The sequence below is a fragment of the Streptopelia decaocto genome, assembly GCF_964273445.1.
Source record: "Streptopelia decaocto genome assembly, chromosome: 3".
Lineage (NCBI taxonomy): Eukaryota > Metazoa > Chordata > Aves > Columbiformes > Columbidae > Streptopelia > Streptopelia decaocto.
The window spans coordinates 57,931,638-57,951,859 of record NC_138656.1 but is presented as its reverse complement, the minus strand read 5'-3'; the positions used below and the strand labels follow the sequence as shown (position 1 = coordinate 57,951,859).

General features: G+C 39.8%; 1 protein-coding gene across 3 annotated transcripts in view; it reads left to right on the top strand.

Moving 5' to 3' along the window:
• Nucleotides 1-20,222, top strand: part of PHACTR2 (phosphatase and actin regulator 2) — a 139,216-nt gene that overhangs the window by 81,005 nt on the left and 37,989 nt on the right. For all 3 annotated transcript variants that reach the window (XM_082049601.1, XM_082049599.1, XM_082049600.1), the window contains exons 2-4: nt 8,097-8,264; nt 15,437-15,517; nt 18,380-18,538. In XM_082049601.1, the coding sequence (XP_081905727.1) occupies nt 8,097-8,264; nt 15,437-15,517; nt 18,380-18,538 (408 nt within the window). The remainder of the gene's footprint in view (nt 1-8,096; nt 8,265-15,436; nt 15,518-18,379; nt 18,539-20,222) is intronic.

Sequence of the window (20,222 nt, the reverse complement as noted above, 5' to 3'; positions counted from 1 at the left end):
ACCAGTGTCTTGTGGGATGAGGGCTTCCTATCTAAGAGACAGATAGTTAAACAAGCTCTTCCAGGCTCTGAGCAAGTTAATCCCAGGTGTACAGGTGAGAGAGTGAGGACTAGAATAAATCCCTGTGGGAGGCAGCACCATTGCGTGGGACTTTGCTCATGTTCCTCTTCTGGGTACTATAGAAGAGGACAGTGTGGCTGGGCATTCCTTGGAGCCACGTGGCTTTTTCTCTGAAACATGGAGCCTTGGGCATCTGTGCTATCGCTTTCAGGGGAGCACAGGCTCCCCTCCTTCCCTTGTAGGTGCCTGTGTAGCAGCACCTGTGCTTTTTGCAGAGCTTAGGCAGAGACTGATCACAGGTGCAGGAGCAGAGTATGGCCTTTTGTCTCTAGATGCAACAAAGATAAATTTTCCACCCCCTTGCAATATTTGACTTTCTGAAGCCAGGTAACATTTTGCTGTGGTGAGATGCGAGTTACAAGGTTCAGCCCTTTCTGGACTTTGGCACTGCTGGTCCATGTGTGACTTTGACAACCCAAAAGGTGTTTGTACGTATATCCTTGTAGAAACCTGGAGGCATACAGACAGTTGTATCCATTCCTGCCCTGGTAATTCCAGGAGGATCCCCTCTGGATCTTTCAAGGCAGCAGCCAGCATCCCTCTGAAGTAGCCGCTACCCAGCCTGTTTAGCTCATTGCCAGCAGGAGGTCCAATTAACATTTTGCAATATTGGCAGTTCCATATGGAAACTACCATTCAGCCGCCTACATCTGAACTTCAGCTTTTTCCTTTCATTTAATTAAAACACAATCAAGTCAATTAGCTCATGACAGAGTTTCCCCAAAGTTAAGCTCCAGATGTATGGCAAGGCGAAAGCATTCATATGCCAATTCATTGTGCTGCTCAGAGGTAGATTATAGCTCTTCCATTTGTCGGTTTATCCACTGGGGATTAGTTGCATTTTTTCCCTTCCAAGTAGAAAATAAAAAGGGAGAAGGAAAAAAACTTGTCTTTCCATCTGGTTCTGGTCAGGAAAAATCAATATAATATCACAGAATTTGAGAGATTTATAGAAAGTGACATTGATAGTATCAGAATGACTTCTGGGTTTTAATGACCATGTCAAACATTTTACCATGCAGTGTCTTGATTTTTTTTCCAGTAAGCTTCAGGAATAAGCAGCTTACCATACTCTATAGCAAGTCGATGAGTTATTGTTCTTGTCACTAAATGAGGATAATATGCAGCTGCATAAACATGTTGATTTTCTTGGCATAAAAACCATGACTTCCAACTCTGTACCCTTTGGCAAGACTGTATAGAAAATCATAACACTGTCAGAAGAGTTTTTGAGGTCTCAATGAACCAAGATGGCTTTTGTAGCACATTCCTACAGGGCAGCTGGGTGCAGTGAGAGGAAGAGGAAAAAAAATAACTGTACCAGCTAACCAGTAGCTAATAAGCATAGGAATCCTTCAGACCCAAGTCCACCAATGAGGTATCTTTGAACTGAAGCCGTTGCGTCTTCTGTTGTGTTTCTTAATTCATTTATGGTTAGAGGTGGCAATGCCTTGAGTCATCTGTGTTAAAACAAAGAGGTTATCCTCACACACTTTAAGGGTGATGCAGTGATACCATGGCAATACTGCAAGATACCCAATGCTAGTGAAAGTCTTAGATGCTGGCACTACCTTAGTACCTTGATATTGGTGGAGCGCTTGGTTCTGTGCCTTTTCCCCTCTTCATCATGTTCCCCCGCAGCGGAGAGGAGAAGAGGCTGTAGGCAGACTGTTCCTTCATCAGGCCACTCTCCACCTTGCTTTTCTTGATAAGGATCCAGACCAGAACTGCAGTGCAGGGGTAGGGATGAGTCTTGGAGATGAGGAGGTCAGAGAAGGGATTGCAACACAAAAGATGCAGCACTCAGAGGGGTGGGGAAAGAAGAGAACTTGCCACCTGCTGGTACTGTCTTGTACTTAACAGCCCACATATGAGAAAGAATCTCTTAAATATATATGCCAGTGCTCCAGCAAGATTAGATCATTTGTGGAGAACGGTGCTGGTGAGGGGGTAGAGAGACAGAGGAAAGAAAAAAAAAGCTGCTGACTACTCATTTGGAAGGTTTAATAGCATTGCCATCCTGTAATAATTGGTGGTTTTTAGTATGAGAAAGATTCAAGTGATATTGTACATTCTCATCTGAAGTATAATGTCTGTATTTCTTGCAGAAGTCCCATACACATTTCATCACCCATGACACATATGAATTCCCTCATGTGTGTAAATGAGTGGACTTAGTTGAGTACCGCATCACATTCCTCCTGGTGTTCTCTCTCTTGCTTGTGGCTGAATGGCCCCAAATCTGCATTCTGCAGAGGACCATGACTCCCACTCCCAGTTAGGGTGTTCTTTGGGAAGGGAAGGATGGTAGATTTCAATGCTATTTATTCAGGAAGGGGAAACCAATTGTTCCACCTACCCTGTGAATGCTCTAGGCAAAAGCATGTTTATTTTGTGGACTTACCCAGGTTCAGGTAACTGGTATGTGCCAGGCTGTGTAGCACGGTCAAGTTCATGGCTGGAGTGTCCTGGTGTCCTGCCTGCAGCTGTGAAGCTGGTTTAGGTGCCTGCCCAGCCCCATCACCAGTGTCTGCCCATGCCACAGCCCACTCCTCGCCTGGACATTTCAAGGGTTTGTAGGATTGTGCTGAAGACTAATTCACTGAGGTGGCCCAGATTAAAAATTGCCTTTTGAAAAAGGAAAGAGGGTGGGAAGGGGGGGGGCGCATTTTTGGTTGGGATCATTCAGAGATCTGCTTGCGATTAAGCCCAATGAACAGTTGTATTTTTACAACTGAAGGTATGGCATATTTTTTAAGGTCAGGAATAAGCAGATGGAAGTGCAAAGAAGCAATTTCCCAGGCTGACTTCATCACCAAAACTGCTCTGCTGTGAAACTCCATGCTGGGGTGCTGTTTTGTGTAAAGAGAAGCAGAGATTTCAGATAATTTTAATGTCATGAATTATGGCATCTATACCTTCAGAGAGCATCTGATCCGAGTTTCTCAGGCTCCCAATAGCACAACTTTTGACATACACACCTAAATTCTACCTTATTTCTTTTCTTGGACTCATTGTAAGTGTTTTTTACTCCAGTATCTTAAGAATCTGTGACAAGAATAAACTTATTAAACTTCACTTATTAGCATTTATTCCAGTGTACTTATCAGCTTGGAGTTTCTGTAAGACTAAGTTGAAATTATTCATGTTTTTCATATCATGTGTTGTTTTTGGCCACACAACACCGAACTCCATTTAAAACACTATTCAGATAAGAGTTATTGAACAGCAATTTTATAAGATATTTCCTACTAGATTACACCAAAGTCTATCTCATAAACTCTCATTGGGACTAAATGTGAATGTTGTTTAACATGAGAATTTTAAAACTATTCAGATTCAGTAAATTATTCTTCTACAGAAAGTCTTTTGAGTATACTTCTACTGTAGCAAGCTACCTAATTACTCAGGTTTGACCTTTTTGAAATCATCAGCGACTCAAATTGTAATAAACTACAAGCAAGAAATTTTGTTCTGTTAATGATTTAAATATGGTTCTATTAGAAAAAGAATAATATGGGAACATCATGGTGTGGGGTTTTTCCCCCCATATATCTTATATTACTCTTAGTATTCAGTGGTGAGGTTAGGTTCTACTGGCTTTCCACTTTCACTGCCAAGAGTAAAAATATACACAAGTAGAAATACAGAACAACCTATGGCATAAATGTAGCCCTCTTTTTTTCTGATCAGGAATTTTCCTTAAGTCAAAACTTTTAAAAAATGGTCTTAATGCGTTCCAGATTGGCAGGCATGGGACCCAGCAGAATCACGGCTGTTTGCTTCAGAGGAATTTATATTAGATTTGCTTGAAATGACCTGATGGATAGTTTTTGTTGCATTTTGCTTTTGTAAAGTTAGTTGTAAGTTCATACCTGAATAAGGTGTTAGTGTGTTTCAGTGCTGACATGAACATCTCAGTGCTGAAGTGTAACTCGCCCCAGGAAAACTGTGGTGAATTCACACACCTGCTTCAGCCACACAGCATCTCTGGAGATAATTCATAGCAGAAAAGCGTCTCTTATGCAGCTAGGCAGATCAGCATGGCTTATTGCAGGTAGCCTTCCTAGGATAAGATGTGTTCAGGCATTTCCATCTGTGGGTGTTTATGGGAAATTTGGGTTCATCCATGAACTGAACTAATGTTTGCTGGCTGCCCACAAGCTTGATGAGAGCCTCTCCTTTTTGTTTCCTTCATCCAGCTCATGGCCTGTGCCTGAATGATTTGTCTGCACAATGTCTCAGCAGGGTTTTTGGTCTTTTACAACAAGATTTCTTCTTTGCATGACATCAACATGTATCGTTCATATACTTCTTCTTATGTACACTTCTACCCTTCGGATATAAAATCTGCACCTAGGACAGAGGACTGGAATATAGTAACATAAACTGTGCAGGTAGTATGGTCAAAAGTCCTAATGTCAAACTTAATAATAATGTTTATTGAAGGCAATGAAGTGACTCACTGGCTTTTTGAAGATGGTGGGAAGAAGGCAGGACTTAAAGACACTGTACAAATAAAACAATGACACAAGTGATTGAACTCCTATAATCTTGCAAAGCTAGGATGTTTCCTTTCATCTCATTTAATATGTATAATGTTTATAAAGATTAATAGAAGGTGGTTAAGCTCTCCGAGGTGAAAAATACACCACTTCATTCTTAAATACTACAGGACCTATAAAGCAAACAGTGTAAATCTTAAACATCAATTTCCTGCAGAATGTTTCAAAAATTAGGAGTAATAGCTTTTGAAAAGATCTCTCCATAAATGCTCTGGAATGTCATTGCTAAGTTCTTTTTTTTTTTTTTTCCTAGGCAACTTATTAATTAGTAAAATGTACTACCTTATGATTGCTTTTGAATATAAATAAGTCCTTTTTCCTATAAATGTAACTTTATCTTAGATTATTTCTGAAATCAATTTGTGATGTTTGGCAATGCTTATTCCTCCTTTCCAGATACATATTTAGGTCCTTTTTTCAAATGGAGGAACTGGTACAAGGTCAATGGTTTATTAAATTCCCAATTATGAGCACTTTTTGAACTCATTTGATAAATCAAGTCCTCATCTTTTATCATCAGAAGGAGTTATATGTTGAATCCTGTTTTCAAAAGTTGCAGTCTTCCTGAACAGAATTATTCACCACTAAATAGATCCCTTTTTTCAGATGTTAGCTCATTTGATGCAGACAGATTTGCTTAGCTAGGATGCTTATCATTATTTCAGAGTTAAATATTTTCAGCAGAGGGCAGAGCAGGGACTGATGCAAATTCATGTTTCTCTGTGGGGAGCTATTTGAGCCATAATCCTCCTCCATTCCTGCTGGTAGACACTGGAGGAAAAAATTTAGATGAGGCTTTTGTGAAAGTTGTTGCCTGCAATAGTCTGGACTCCATGACCCAGGAGGATTTGAAAAAATCTATGTTTATAAAGACTGTGCTGTCTGTCACTGGGGTCCAGGTTCTTCACATCAGCAGCCCAGCCTTTCTAAGCCGATGGAGACAAGAACATGGGCTTTATCCCGCTGTCTCCAAGGAGCGGGTAGCCTTTCCCTCTAATGAGCTGACGGACTGCCTCTGCCAGTGAGATAATGCTTGGCTCCTGTCCCAGAACAAAACTCTTCAGCCACCAGATCCTGCTCTCTTCAGCACTTCACTTCTGATTCTTTGGATTTACCAGCACAGATTTCATGGAGTAACCGTCTCTTTCCAAAACCGTTAGTGCCATCGGTCTTTTCACTGAGATGGATGTCGGCAGGTCACTCAGTCCAGTGCCTCAGTCAGAGTAGGACAGTTACTGACAGTAGGTGAGGTCAGCCCTGGCTTTTCTGACTGAGCTTCCAAAACCTGATCCAGTGCTGTGCTACCCACCTCCTGGAAGTGCTTTCCTTGCACCTAAGATGACTCTCCCCAGCCACAAGCTGTGGCCCTTGCCCTTTCTTGTGTCAACTGGAATTGCCAAGATAAATTTAGCCCTCTAATCTTTATAACTACCCTCCAAGTAAATGTACTTCTCCCTTAGACCCACAGTTTCCAGCAGAGGCTTCTGTATTCTGTAGGGGATTATAGAACATAAGCTGTGACTGTAAGCCTAGACCAACAGTGGGATCCCTAATTCCAGGTGAGGCATCCCTGCAAAGGTCCTTCTGCTGCTTTGCTGCCTTTGGTGGTCTTCTCATCCCCACCTCTCACCCAGCTTCTCGGGGTATGTAGGGTGGTGGATGGTTCGTTTTAAGGGAGTCTCAGCTGAAACGTCCCAAAAGATCACCCTGTTACATTCTTTAGGATGCACAAGTGAGGAAGTGGGGGTTTTGTACTTGTGCAAGGAGTAGACATATCTGTGTCCTTACCAAAACCTAGGCTTTTTACGTTTGAAGTTCATTCGTGTGCCTTTCTTCCATCATATCTCCGTGTTATAGACTAGAAAGTATTCAAGGAAAACACTAAAATAAAAGTTTAAATTCCAATACACCTGAATAACAGTAATTTATCCTGGAGAAGTTTTCCACCTCTCTGACAGTACAGAATTTATTACATTTTATGGCATATCTCACTCATATTTGTTGACTTAAATGCTATTCATTTGAATACAAATTTATCTCTGGTTTTATCTTCTTAGACTTCACTGAAGTTATACAATGGATCTTTTTTCCCAGTAGATTGTTTCAAAACGTTTTTAGCATCCTGTATCAACCTAAAGTCTAGGACAAATATAGGACTCATTAAATGCCATTTGTCTGAGAAACAGCATAATAAGATTGCACCATGATGTTATGTATCTGAATCTGAATATCTTTTTAGCAGCTAGGACACAGGACCAGGATGCAGGAAGCCATTTGGCAAACATAAAATTAAGCACTTAACAATTCTGTGCTTCATATTTTCCATCTGTAAAATGAGGACAGTGATATTTCTTTCTTTGAATAGCACTTTCTGATTTAATGATCTATGATTATCATTACTACTGTTGACAGTGGCATCAACTCTGTTCCGAATTGGTTATAATTAGAATGTTTAGATGAATGAAAGCAATTCCAGGGTCCTTATGCTGCAAACATTTAAGCCAGTGATTAATTTTTATGTACGTAAGTAATCGCAGTCACTTCAGTGAAGCTGCTCACATGAATAAAATTAATCACATTTGAAGTGTTTGCAGAACCACAAGTGGAAGGCTCTAAGAAACCTCAGTTTTTAAATAGAAATAGATAATAGTAGACTTGTCAGGGAAATTTCCGGGAAATTGATTTCAACTGTATGCTGTGGCATGTTGTGGAATGAGTCTTAATTTGGTTCACAAAACTTAATGTTACAGCCATTGATGATAAATATTGATTTTCAAATCACACAATATGTTTTTGCAGAAAAGTAATCCTTCGTTAAATGTTGGCTACAGCCCAAAAGTTTATTGTTAAATAAGTTTTGTTAATAAGAAGCCTGACTCACAGCAGGCTGTGCTGTGAATGACTGATTACCAGGGATATCAAATGGACTTATTTCCATTCCACTGCCAGAACAGTTGTCTGCAGAGCTTGTTTAAGAAAGGATTCATTTTACTCCAAAGAAATAGTTTATGTTTTTACATTGTAAGGATTTTGTTTTCTATACGATGACAGCTCGCTATTCAGCTTTACCAAAGATAGGGAAAAAAGTCACCCAAATATGTGTTGAAAGAAATTCTCCAGTAGCGATGAAAAACCGCAGAAACGTGCAGATGCGCCAGATGTGCGTCACAAGGAGGAAGTTCTGTCCCGCGGCAGCTGAGGTGCTGAGCAGCAGTGAAGCCCATGGCAGGCTGAGGTGGGGACTGGCTTGTGGCCATGGGCTGCGGTCAAATGCCCTTTGGCTGCCTCCCTGGACAGAAAACACATGGACCCACACACAGCCGGTTACAATCTGGTAGTGGAGGAGTTCAGCTGTCGGGTGATATTTTGGTTTCCATCCTCCAGTTACCTTCCCTTTTCTTGTTTATACAGTTGATGGTTTGGATAAGGCTTCGATTGCTAACTCAGATGGACCAGCCCCAGGATCCCAAACTCCCCCCTTCAAGAGGAAGGGCAAACTCTCCAGCATTGGCAAAATCTTTAAACCTTGGAAATGGCGGAAGAAGAAGACTAGTGACAAATTCAGAGAAACGTCAGCAGGTATGTTTGTGGCAAATAGTAGAAAACACTGTGATGGCTTTGCAGAGTAATATTTGAAAAGCTCTTAGAGCTTGTTAGATGGCAGGGATTATTTAGGCACAGTCTTTAACATACAGAAAAAGAGTTGGATCCTCGGCCAGGAAAAACCTAACCTTGTTCAACTTCTGTCCTGAAACTATCACCAAAAATATGCAGTTTATTTATTATATATTATCTTATTTTGATGCTGACAGTGCTCTTCTTTTTTCTTAACTAAGAAACACTAGGCTCTGTATTACATATTCTCAAATGTGTTGGAAGTGTCTCTGTGTCCTTCTAATACAGTCAGTGACTTGGATTATGAACCAAACCTTGCCTTCATGGGGACAGAAGTCTGGTCTGTTCAGAGGGGAGGAGCAGATGTAGCTGTGCCCAGAAGAAGAAAAAGGATCAGCTCTGCAACCACTACCTTCAAGACAGGCTGCTCTGCCCCCATTGGCAATGCCTGAAGAGGGGTCTGAAATAAAATGCTGTGATTGAATTCTTTTCCTTCTGAAAAAGAAGAAGATTGAGGGCTGGGATTCACTTAGCTAAACACAATTGCTTGGTGCCACCTGAGATGCTATGAAGGGTCCTGGCTGATCTCCCAGAAGGTTCTGTATCATATTTGTCATCCCTGTACAGACATCTCCAAAACCCAGGGGCATCTCAAGTGGCTATAGATATCCACATTTAGGAAACTGAATGCCACCCTGCATATATATATATATATGTGTGTGTGCATGTGTCTGTGTGTCACAGCTCTGGCCAAGCTTTCTCTGAATCCCAAACGTCTCTTTTGGGATTCAGACATTTGATGCTGTGCTTTTCTAAACTTGAGCTTAATCAGAGTCCAAGAAGCATCTATGAGCTCTTCAGATTCATTACCACAGTGCAAGCCCTCTGTCCACTGTATTCTATGGCTCTAGGCAATAAAACCAATACTAATCTCCTAAAGTGTACTCAGTAGGCTCTCCTGAACTCTTAGGAGTATGCTGCTTGACATTTTAAACCCATAGCAACCCCTGACAATTACAGCAAGAAACTGTGTTTTTTCATTGTAACTTCTAAAACATGCTTTATTTACACAAAAAACAAAAAGAAGTCATCCTCTCTATGGCCATCATCACTCCAGATACCAACTGAAGTTTTAGACAATCTTTCATCCTCCAATCCTTTTCTCAGGCTGTTGGTTTATTTTATTTTATTTTATTTTATTTTATTTTATTTTATTTTATTTTATTTTATTTTATTTTATTTTATTTTATTTTATTTTATTTTATTTTATTTTATTTTATTTTATTTTATTTTATTTTATTTTATTTTATTTTATTTTATTTTATTTTATTTTATTTTTTTCTTATTTTCCTGGGTATGCTGCAAAAAAACCCTCACAATTTCTTCTACTACTGCAATCAAAAAAATCTCCTCAGTCTGCTATCTCCTTCATTCCTTCCAGTTTCCTGCAGCTTCCTCAGTACCTTTATCATATTGCTAGAACAAAGTTATTTCTGGTTAATAACTCCTGAATGTTCTGCAGCTACTGTTGGACAGGTATGTGATTTTATATGCAGTGAATTCTCCAGAATAATCACCATTTATAAGCTGTGTATACAGAGATTCCCCAAACTGTCACAACATATTAGTATGTATTAAATTGTTATGCCATTAAATAATAATGCGTGTGTCCTTTTGCAGTTACTTTTTACAAGTCAATATCTGGTAAATTGATGTTAAATACAGTATTCCTTATGTTGTATTGTCTTTCTTTAGAGGGACTCAATCCAGTCTTACAAGCAAGAGTTTCTTCTAAAATAGAACGTGGGGTACTGGAAGGAGCTTTTATTGCTTTGTCCAGGTTTTCAATAGGCTTTTGAAATAGGTTCTTGCTACAGCCTTGCCAGGGCTGTACCATGTGGTACAAAACTCACGTGACTCCCTTATGCTAGCAACTGAAAGATGTTCATAAACAGCAAATACCACAAACATAAAAAAAAAGATGGAGGACTAGATGTGGAAATATTTGTGCCAATGTGGGAATGATGGTTGGGATTTTTTCCTTTAGCAACATATTTTCCATGCTGTATCTCAGAAAATCTGTTCTCTGGGCACTGGTTGTATGCTTTCTGCCTAGAGGGCTTTCAAAATTAAGTAAAAACAAACAGAAAATGGCATGATCTCAAGGGTTTCTTCCCTCCACAATGTTTTGTTGTGAAGGAAAAGAAGGCAGCAGTTTGTGTCTTGGCACGAAGTAGATGCTGCTTCAAAGCTCCACTGCAAGCGTACATGCAGACAGGGAGCAGAAGGCGATTTTAGCTCTTACTAGGTCAGAGAAAAATTAAAGATCGGAATTCTCTCAGGCTTCTCTTAGAAGAGCAAAATTAAAGACTGGAGAATATCCAGAATCTCACAGCACATGGGTTTTAAGTCTCCCTGAGGTTTGTAGCTGCTAAATATCACTAAACAGTCTCTTTTGAAGGGGGTAGGAAGGGAGGGGTGGAAACTGATTTTTGAGGTAAACTTTTTATGGTTAGTGTTATTTGTATTGGGTTAAAAATACAAGTGTTTGTGGAGTCACTTGGGCAAGTAAGATTTACTCAAGTAAATGAGTGCTGCATACAATGTGATAAATTCACACACTTGCTGACAGTTACACCTGAACTCAGGGCAAGCTTTGATTTTGACTGTGGTAGGGGAAGGATTTTAACATGGGATTTTTTGAGTCTGCTGGACCGTGATGTCTGAGAATGGAGTCTACCTCACCTCATCTTCCTCAGCAGACAAGGACGGATAACCAATTGTACTCAGAGTCAGGAGTGACTTGTTTGTGTAATCAATCTCAATACATACATGTATGCTGATGGAGAAGTTATTTCCATTTTATTATTGCTTAATGTTAAAAACAATATGTTGATGTTAATGTTGAAATGCTATATATATTCACACTTCTGTATATACACATGTATCTATGTATTATATATATCACAGACATATATTAAGATATATATATTCACAGATATATATATTTGTATACACACGTTATCATATGCACGCATGATAGAAAATATTTGTAGTAATAAGATCAGCTGGTCACTCAGCTTAAGGATGTCCACTTGATGGTGGTACAGCTAACAGTATTTATCACATAATTGTTCCAGGATAGTACTACTAATCTACTCCTGAGTGAGGAACAGGTAATAACTTGTAAGATCAGATATTGCAAAACTGATCAGCAGGAATATAAAGTTGTGCTTATGGGAGAAGCAAATGGGTAGGATATTGTGGCAAGTTCTGCTAGAACAAGGAAGAGAGGTAGGTCTGAAAAGCAAATAAAAGAAGTTTGAACTTCTTCAAGTGAAGGAGAAAGACACAGATAATGATGTCGTGACAGAGGTAGTGAGAGGAGGGAGCATGCCAACCAGGACAATGGTGGAAGCACCAAACTACCATCCTCTCCCTGCACTGAAATCAGGAGACTGAACTATTTCTAAGGTCACAAATTGTGACACCCATCCCAGGTGTTGCAGGTAGATGATAGCTGTTTCTACCAGTTGTCTGTGCCATTAGCTCAGCAGCAGATGACCAACGCTCATAGCTACACTTCTATTGATTAGATATTTTGAACCATAAGTAGGCAATTAAACTATAATTCCTATGCTTTGGGTTATTTGTTTGTTTTATTTATCACAATTTTAATGTGGGAAATTACACCTGAAGAGGTACCTCAAATTAAATGCTTAACGGATGTCAGCATGTTTGATAATATGACTTAATCTTCCTATGCCATACGTTTCCTGTCTATACAGTCGCAATAACACCTTTGCTTATCTCACATGGGTGTCAAGGGGAAAAAACATTTCGTCTTTGGTTCACTCAGTTGCTGGGGTGATGTTTGGGAAAACTAAGAGTTTTCTGTTCAAATGAAAATTTAGGTTGTTCCTCAGATGAGGTTTGGGCCCCAGGTTGAAAGGTAAAGTTAAAAATTTATGCAAAGAAACCCTTCCTTAAACACAGCGCAGTCTTTATCCTAAACAAGGCAGGGATGGCAAAAGTAAAATATATAACAAGCAAATGAAAGCTGTATCATCTGCACACTCATCAGCCTTCACTGAAACATTTCCTGACTTCTGAATACTTGACTTGGTAGCTCTCTTATTTTAAGAGAGTTTAGTGAAATGTAGCAGTAGTCAAATGTGATTAGCTCAACCAGGTAGTTTGAGACCTTTAAAGCTCAGTGCAATTGGGCTGTGATAATCAAAATACTCAACTGTGTAAATGTGAACTGTAATAAGCAAAAAAATTATAAATTATAGTAAATATAATAAACTATAATGATGAACCCACCCAGGCTAAATAGCACCCAGGTTCATAAAGACAGGCTACTCATTCCTTTTATACAAGGGGACATATTTTTGGTCACTTTGTTTTAAATGAAAATTCTGACTTTGTAGGAATTAAAATTATGATACTCATAGTGAATACTAGCATGATTTCTAATGTTCCTTCTATGGGCCCAATAATATTTTAAATAAATTATCTATTCAAGCTGAAGTAACTAAGCATAATCAGTTTAAATAAAAGTATCACTCATGGCTAGCATTTTAGATGATGAAGGATTGGGACGTAAGCTGCTTATCTTTTCATAAATTTTCTCATCTGTGAAACTGAGATAGTTATGTCTGAGGTATGTTATGAAACCTGTGTAATGTTGATAAAATGCTTTGAGGTCTTCCAGTAAAAGTGTAAGGAGTTAATGTCTCTTAATGCCAATTGACATTTTCCATGATAATTAGTTCATAGCATCATAGAAAGTTTGGGTTGGAAGGGACCTTCATGTGAATATATATGTTCACCTACATGAAAAACTCTTTGCAAGAATAGGGCACGCTCCTGTGCTTTGTTTGCCATGCTGATAACACGTGTGATGCACAGTTGCAAGGCATATATATATGAGGAAAAGCTGGAAGAACTCCTGCATAATTTTGGATAGGGACCCAAGGCAGACGAACCTTACCTGAGTTCAGGCTACCACACTGTCCCCAAGGAGGCAGATTTAGAGAGAGGGTCTGCAGCCACATTGATGTGATCCTTTGTATTGTCAAATGTGATTTGAATGCTGTGGAGGTTTGACCTTTAACAGACAGATCCCACAAAGTACCTGAGTTTATAAATACAGACCTAATGCCACCTTACATGTTCTTGTGCCAGTGCTGTTTGCATTTATGAGCTGTTGATCTCGCAGGCTCGGGTAGCTTGAGCTGGGCTGGTCAAAATGCTTACTGCCCTCAGTTCTTCTGCCAGGAGTCTATGCTCTTTTGGCAGGGATGTACATCCCTTATGGAGCATTTGCTGATGCCCTGCACTTTGCAGAGTGAGAAATAAACCCAGTGCTGTAAATTTGAGAGGCGCAGAATCTGCTTCATCTTCTGTTCAACCACCCCCTTCCCTGGTGAGGAGGAGTGGGAAGCTGTTGAGCAGTGATGCCTTCAGGCAGCTGAGTTCTGCCAGCCTGGGTGAAAATCAGCAGCCGAGGTTACCTGCTGTGGAGAGGGATGTTAATTAGCTGCTGTCCATGGAAGGTAAGTTTCTCAGAAGCACCAAACTGTCTCTCTCGGTGCCCTCATAGGAGCCATCACTTCGTATGGCTGTTCGCTCCAACTGGGCTGGTACAAGTGAAGTTGACAATGCTTTTTAAAATCGTAGAACAGTTTGGGTTGGAAGGGACCTTCAAAAGTAATCTAGTCCAACCTCCTGCAATGAGCAGGGACATATTCAACTAGATCAGGTTGCTCAGAGCCCTGTCCAGCCTGGCCTGGAATGTCTCCAGGGATGGGGCATCTACCACCTCTCTGGGCAACCTGTGCTAGCGTTTCACCAACCTCATTGTAAAAAATTTCTTCCTCATGTCTAGCCTGAATCTCCCCTCTTTTAGTTTAAAATGATTACCCCTTGTCTTATCACAACAGGCCCTGCTAAAAAGTCTGTCCCTATCTTTCTTATAGGCCTCTTTTAAGTACTGAAAGGTCACAACAGGGTCTCCCTGAAGCCTTCTCCAAGCTGAACAACCCCAACTCTCACAGCCTGTCCTAATAGGAGCGGTGATCTCTATTTAATTTGCATACAGCAATTAGACTGGCCCTAGAGAGTAACTGGATTATGGGAGTGTTTGAATTAGTCAATGAGATAAATAACCCTATCCCATAGCATTAATAGGATGAAGTCCAGCACAGCTGAAGCTTTTGGCACATGCCCACAACTTGAACTCCAAACATCACTTGCATCTCGATGTCCATATGCACACAGAATCAGGATGGGAGATTAGCTTTTCCTAACAGTGAAGACAGGATTTTACAAGTGATACTCACATTTTATGGACTGTGCACCATGGTTCCCTGGATCGTTAAAGTGGCCTACCAGATCACTGACCACAACTGAATTGGTTTGCCGGTGGGATGCATTGGAGAGCTATTCTACTATGCCATCTGTAAATGCTTTTACGTATAAAACTATTTAGCATTTTTTTCCCATGGGAAATAAATATAATAATTAAAATGCTTCATGTCAGTCTTTTCTTGTGGTGTTTTCTGCTTTTTTTTTTTTTTAACCTAAAAACAGGATACTGCATTTTTTTCCATTAAAGCCAACCAGCCTGGATGAGGATATTATTCCCTTTTAGAATAGTACTTTCTAGCTTCTAAGGTTATTTTTTCCCTTTGAAACAGTTTGTGTGTCATAAAGCAACTGTGAGTTGCTTCCACTGAGCAGAATTTGTCTCTCCCAACTCAAAAACATCTACAAAGCAGATGGAGGTATCTCCAGGTGAGCTAATGACCCCAGTCAGTGGTGAAGAGGAGCTTTTACATAGGAAGTACCTGTGCTAGGATGAGTTCAGTTTCACTCTGGAAGTACCTTTTTCCACTGACTGTAAAGGAAGCCTCATGGTGCCTCTCCCCGCTGAAGGCTGGCACTCTTCTGTGCCTGAAATCGTAGGAGGTTATTTTCAGAGGGCGTTCGTGAGAACTCGGACTACTTCTGCAGAATCAGAGGAAACGAGATTTCTCAGGGTTTCTTTAAAATAAAAGTATTTTTCTACATTTTTTACAAGCATCGGCAGTATGAGAATAAATCTGTTCTTAACTGTGCTTTTTCTTTAGTGTTGGAAAGGAAGATTTCGACAAGACAAAGCAGAGAGGAGCTGATAAGAAGGGGAGTGCTGAAGGAAATGCCTGAGCAAGGTGATAACATGTTACCTAGAACTTAGCTCCTAAGTGCTAAACCTGGATGATAAAAGCACTATTGCACTGTTTCCATATAGTATAAATGGGTATGAGGAGACAAAGCTGAGGAGTGTGAGAGGTAATTTGGGCCAGCTGACAAAAAACTAAACTTGTAGTTAAGAGATTAGTGTTCTGGAACTGCTTATGCCATAGGTGCACCATTTGACTTCTGGTCATATCCTGAAGTATTTTGATGCTCCCTGTAAATAGTGTGACTCCTGTGGTTCCTACTTATTGTTTGCCAGAATTTTTTTAAGTTAATGATTAACCTATTTTTTGAGTCAAAGTCTGCTGTCTAAAGCAACTGGAAAATAATATGAGATATTTTGGCTGAAAAATTAGAGGCTTCAGGACCCCCAGGCAAATCACTAGCATCCATTTCAGGTACAAAAAAGTACCAGTGCTGGGATCATAGAGATCCCACCACTGTCACACAGACCACATTCACAAATGACACAAACTTAAAAATGTGGGGAAGATACCACGTGTTTCAGAACGCTATAAGGTTTATTAAGTGGTATCAACCAGAATTTGTGTTTCTAAAAGCATGAGTAAACAATGTTTAACACCCCTTTGTTACATCTGATTATGATTCTAGTGGTATTCTTTCTGATATTCTTGATCTTCTATAAACCTAGATCAAATAAAAGCCAAGTGAGCAAAATAATTTTCTGTAGCTTAAAATTAAACCATTCATCATTTTATCAGGTAATCTGAGAACTTCACGATTTCCAAAAATATTTTTCTCCTAGAAATTGTGTTACTCTACCTGAGCTGAAGAATCATGGAAGTATCAATGTGTATGGTTCATAGTGTACACATTGATATTTAGAAGTAAAGAGCTTGTTTGTCAACATGTGATATCACTTGTCTTTACAGTGTTTTGCTAATGACCAGGCTATGGCATTCAGCATAGCTGGCTTCTGAATTTGTCTTTGCCACTGTCTTTGACTTAAAACAAGAAATGCAAACTCTCCATACCTCAATTTGTCCCTCTGTTAATTTGTTACTTTTTTTTTTTTTTTTGCTATATGCTTTACTGGTGAACCTTGTGACTTTGTCCACTGATTGTTGTAAATTGCATTTAGACAACTGGCACAGTTAATGAAATGTGTTAACATTTCAGGTTGGTTACGAACACTCTGAACGTAAATGCAATCTTTTGTGCTAAAAGCATGTATGCTTTGGTCATCAGTGTCCTTGCCCCTCTATTCTACTCTTAAAGGGGGATGGGACTTTGGATCCCTTACACAGATGGAGCAAAGTGAGAAAAGGATGCAAAGATGGACAACTTTCTCTCCTTCCTCCTGCCTTAAGACGTCCACCAATCTGGTCCGTGTTGCCTTCATCACGTTGTACTTCCTGTCTGATGAAAATTATAGTTTTTGAGGAGCAGTTTGAAAGAATACAGGATTGATTTGAAGGTGCTAGAGCAAAAGAGATACAGAAAAGGTGGTGGTTGAGCAGTGTCAAGGTAGTTAGAAGGAATAACTGTGGAGGTGGAAGCTAGATGGGGAAATTGCATGGAACCTTGAAATGTGAGAGGTGAGAAATGTGAAGTGACTGTTTCACATGGGACAAAGAAGACAGTGGAAAGTGCCACTTGGAGGCAGGAGGTGTTTGCAGAGCCCTGACATGGATAAGAGGTGGGAATGCCACACATGGAGGCAGAGAGGGAAGAATGGATTTATGAGCGTCTGGAAGAAAGGAGCTAAAGAAATTGAATGTTGCAGTAAGGTGAGAAGGAAACCTTGTGCAACTGTCAGCTACGTGAATGAGACAAGGTTAAGAAGGCAGAACTTAATTTTTACACATCAAGTTGACATTACTGCGTGGGTGAGAATGAAACCATCAACTTAACCCATGGAGTAGCCCAACGTGGTAATAGAGAGGTGCATAATTGTGTTGAAACCAGGGAACTGTCAAACATCCAGGTCTCATAGCACACAGCAAGGAAGAGAAGGAGAAGAAGAGAGTGGAATTACCACAGTTAATGAAGAAACAACGTGAGGAACCAGAAGGGATCAGGTAGATTTGCATATTTTTTGGATGGGCAGCAAGAGGTGGAACAGAGAACTGAAATCAGTAAACAAGGGGAAGAGAGAAAGCTATGAGCCAGCAAGAGTATGTAGCATTTTTCAGGAATGTTGAGACAACAGGCAAGAGAAATAGGTTTTTTTCAGGATTAAAAAAACCCTCATAACTGAGGTAGTCTGGGTGAGTAAAACATCATCAGAGCTGGAAAAAAAATTGACTTCCAGAATTTAAAAAGGGTGTGATATGCGACACAGGAAGACCTCCTCTTGGTTCTGAAGACTGGATAATGACTTTGAGACCTATTTTATTCATTAACGGGGCACACATATTCTAAGAATTTGCCTGAATTCCTGGCTGATTTACCTACTGGGATGCACCACAGTAGTCCTGCAACTCTGTCCCCCAACTGTCCAGATTTGGGGCCTGTTGGAACGCGTCACAGCTCCGATGTTGTCCATGCACACTTTGCTGTGTATTAAAACGAGATGCAGGGAGGAAGAGAGTGGGATGTTAATGTGTAAAGACATGAAGCTGGACCTGAAAACCCACATACACCTCCAGGCCCTCTACAGCAAAGGTGTCCACTCAAAGAATGTGGAAGCCTATAGAGTTCCTTTACAGCGTTGACTTTTCAGAGCAGATCTGCAGCCTGATCTTTCACATTTCAGTAAGTCTTTCTGCTTTGCTTCCATGGAAACTTGAAAGCAAAGGGATGCTCTGTGTTGTAAATAGGTGCTAAGGAAGTGGTTAAACTAGACAATAGCATTTAAATTTTCATTTCAGATGGTGATGTAACAGTAAATTTTGAAACCTCAAATGGACACACCGTAGCCATTGGTGAAGAAACTATACAGGAAGAAAATGTGGTAAAAGCTACTGGAGATAATGGTGCTTCACCAGAGAAAGCATCAGCATTGGAAGGAAAAAAAGAAGATCAAAAAGGTAAATCAACACATTCTTCACAAATTGTTTTTCATCTACTTAAAATACTAACATGTTCTCCCATTAGCACCAATACATGCTGTGAGTCCTGTTCTGCCACAAGGATGCCAGCAGAACCTGTTGAGAAGACAAAACTTGTGAAACATCAGTATTTTGTCACTGGTAGGCATGCCTTTTACTGCAGCTGTTAATAAGGTCTGAGCATGAAAATGTGTGCAGGGATGTTCAGTTTCTAAATTCAATGCGAGCCTTTCCTTGTAGCCATGGGCAAGCTTTGGTTTCAGGTTTTCCTTTTGTGAAAGAAGACGCTAAGTGAATATGCATCACCTTGCGATATAATTGTAGAGGTGGCTTATGGGTCAAAAGTTGGAAGTGTTTAAGCCACTTAAAAACCATGTATCATTTTAAAAGTAATTTCAGCAACTCATTCCTATTGGTTTTCATTAAATCTTAATTACTTGCAGTCCAGCTCTTCAGAAATATTCAAGAGGCTGCTTCACTGCCGCAAACTGAACCTAGGTAATTTATGGAGAATTTACTTAATGACTATAGGGTTTTCCGTAGATGAATTGTAGTAATACTGCTCAATATTTAGCAGTCCCAAAGTCCATATTAATTTTGCTACCTTTACTCAGATCTACCTTGTCAACAAGAGTTTGACTGAGTAATAAAAAAAATAAAGATTAATGCAGAATCACAGGATTTTAAAGTTTTGTTTTGTTTCTCTAGCCTCTTGAATAATGCATCACTTCCATTCCCTGTCAAAAAGTGTTCTTAAATGCTATTCCATTTATTGGATTTTCCTAGAGGAAAGAGCAAGGATACAAAAGATCAAGAACTTCATGGCTGGCTGTGAGACTGAGCAGCCTTTCCAATGTCTTCTGGTAACCTCTGCCTAGTGATGGATGTGCCTCTGGAAGTTGAGAGGGTCAGTTTGGCTAATACAAAAATTTGAATTCTTCTCTGAGCTGTGTAAATCACTTGACTATGTAAAAAGTAGCTGGATGTCCAAGGAGAACTGCATTTCTTATGAGATTTCTAGTACTTCCTGTCTCCCAACAAGGCAGAAATACAAAATTAGCCTTTTTCATGACATTTAAATACATCTGTCTTTTGGTGCCAACTAAAACCAGATGTGTAGTGGGCCAGGGGAAAAAAGTTATAAAAGACATGGAAAACTGCTTTAAAATGGTTCAGGTTAACTTCGGGGGTTAGATCAGACTAGTTATTGTTTTACACATCCCTAAGTGCAGACTTTTGGAACTGTCAGATCTTGGAATTTTTCCTAAGGTGCAAGGTTGTTTTTTTTTTTTAGAAATACACATTTCTAACTATGTTGAAATCCCCTCTAGCTGACCTTGCAGAATGTAGAACTCCAGTGAAGCAGGAAAGGTTCAATTTCTCTTTCAAACACTTTATTACATTCTACACTCCCTATATATTGTGTTGACCTTACAGGGAGAAATTAAAAATGATTGCTGTACAGGAGTAGACTCAATACAGAAGAATGTATAGCTGTCACTCAAGTCCCTCTCAGAAAATAAAGTATATATGGAAGAGGAAGAAGAAGAAAAACAAAAAATGAGCGAACTTGACATCTAGGATTTGTAGAGTGTCAATGTGACCATACAGAAGACGTGAAACACTTCAAGTATACTTTCCTCTTACATCTAAACATTATGTT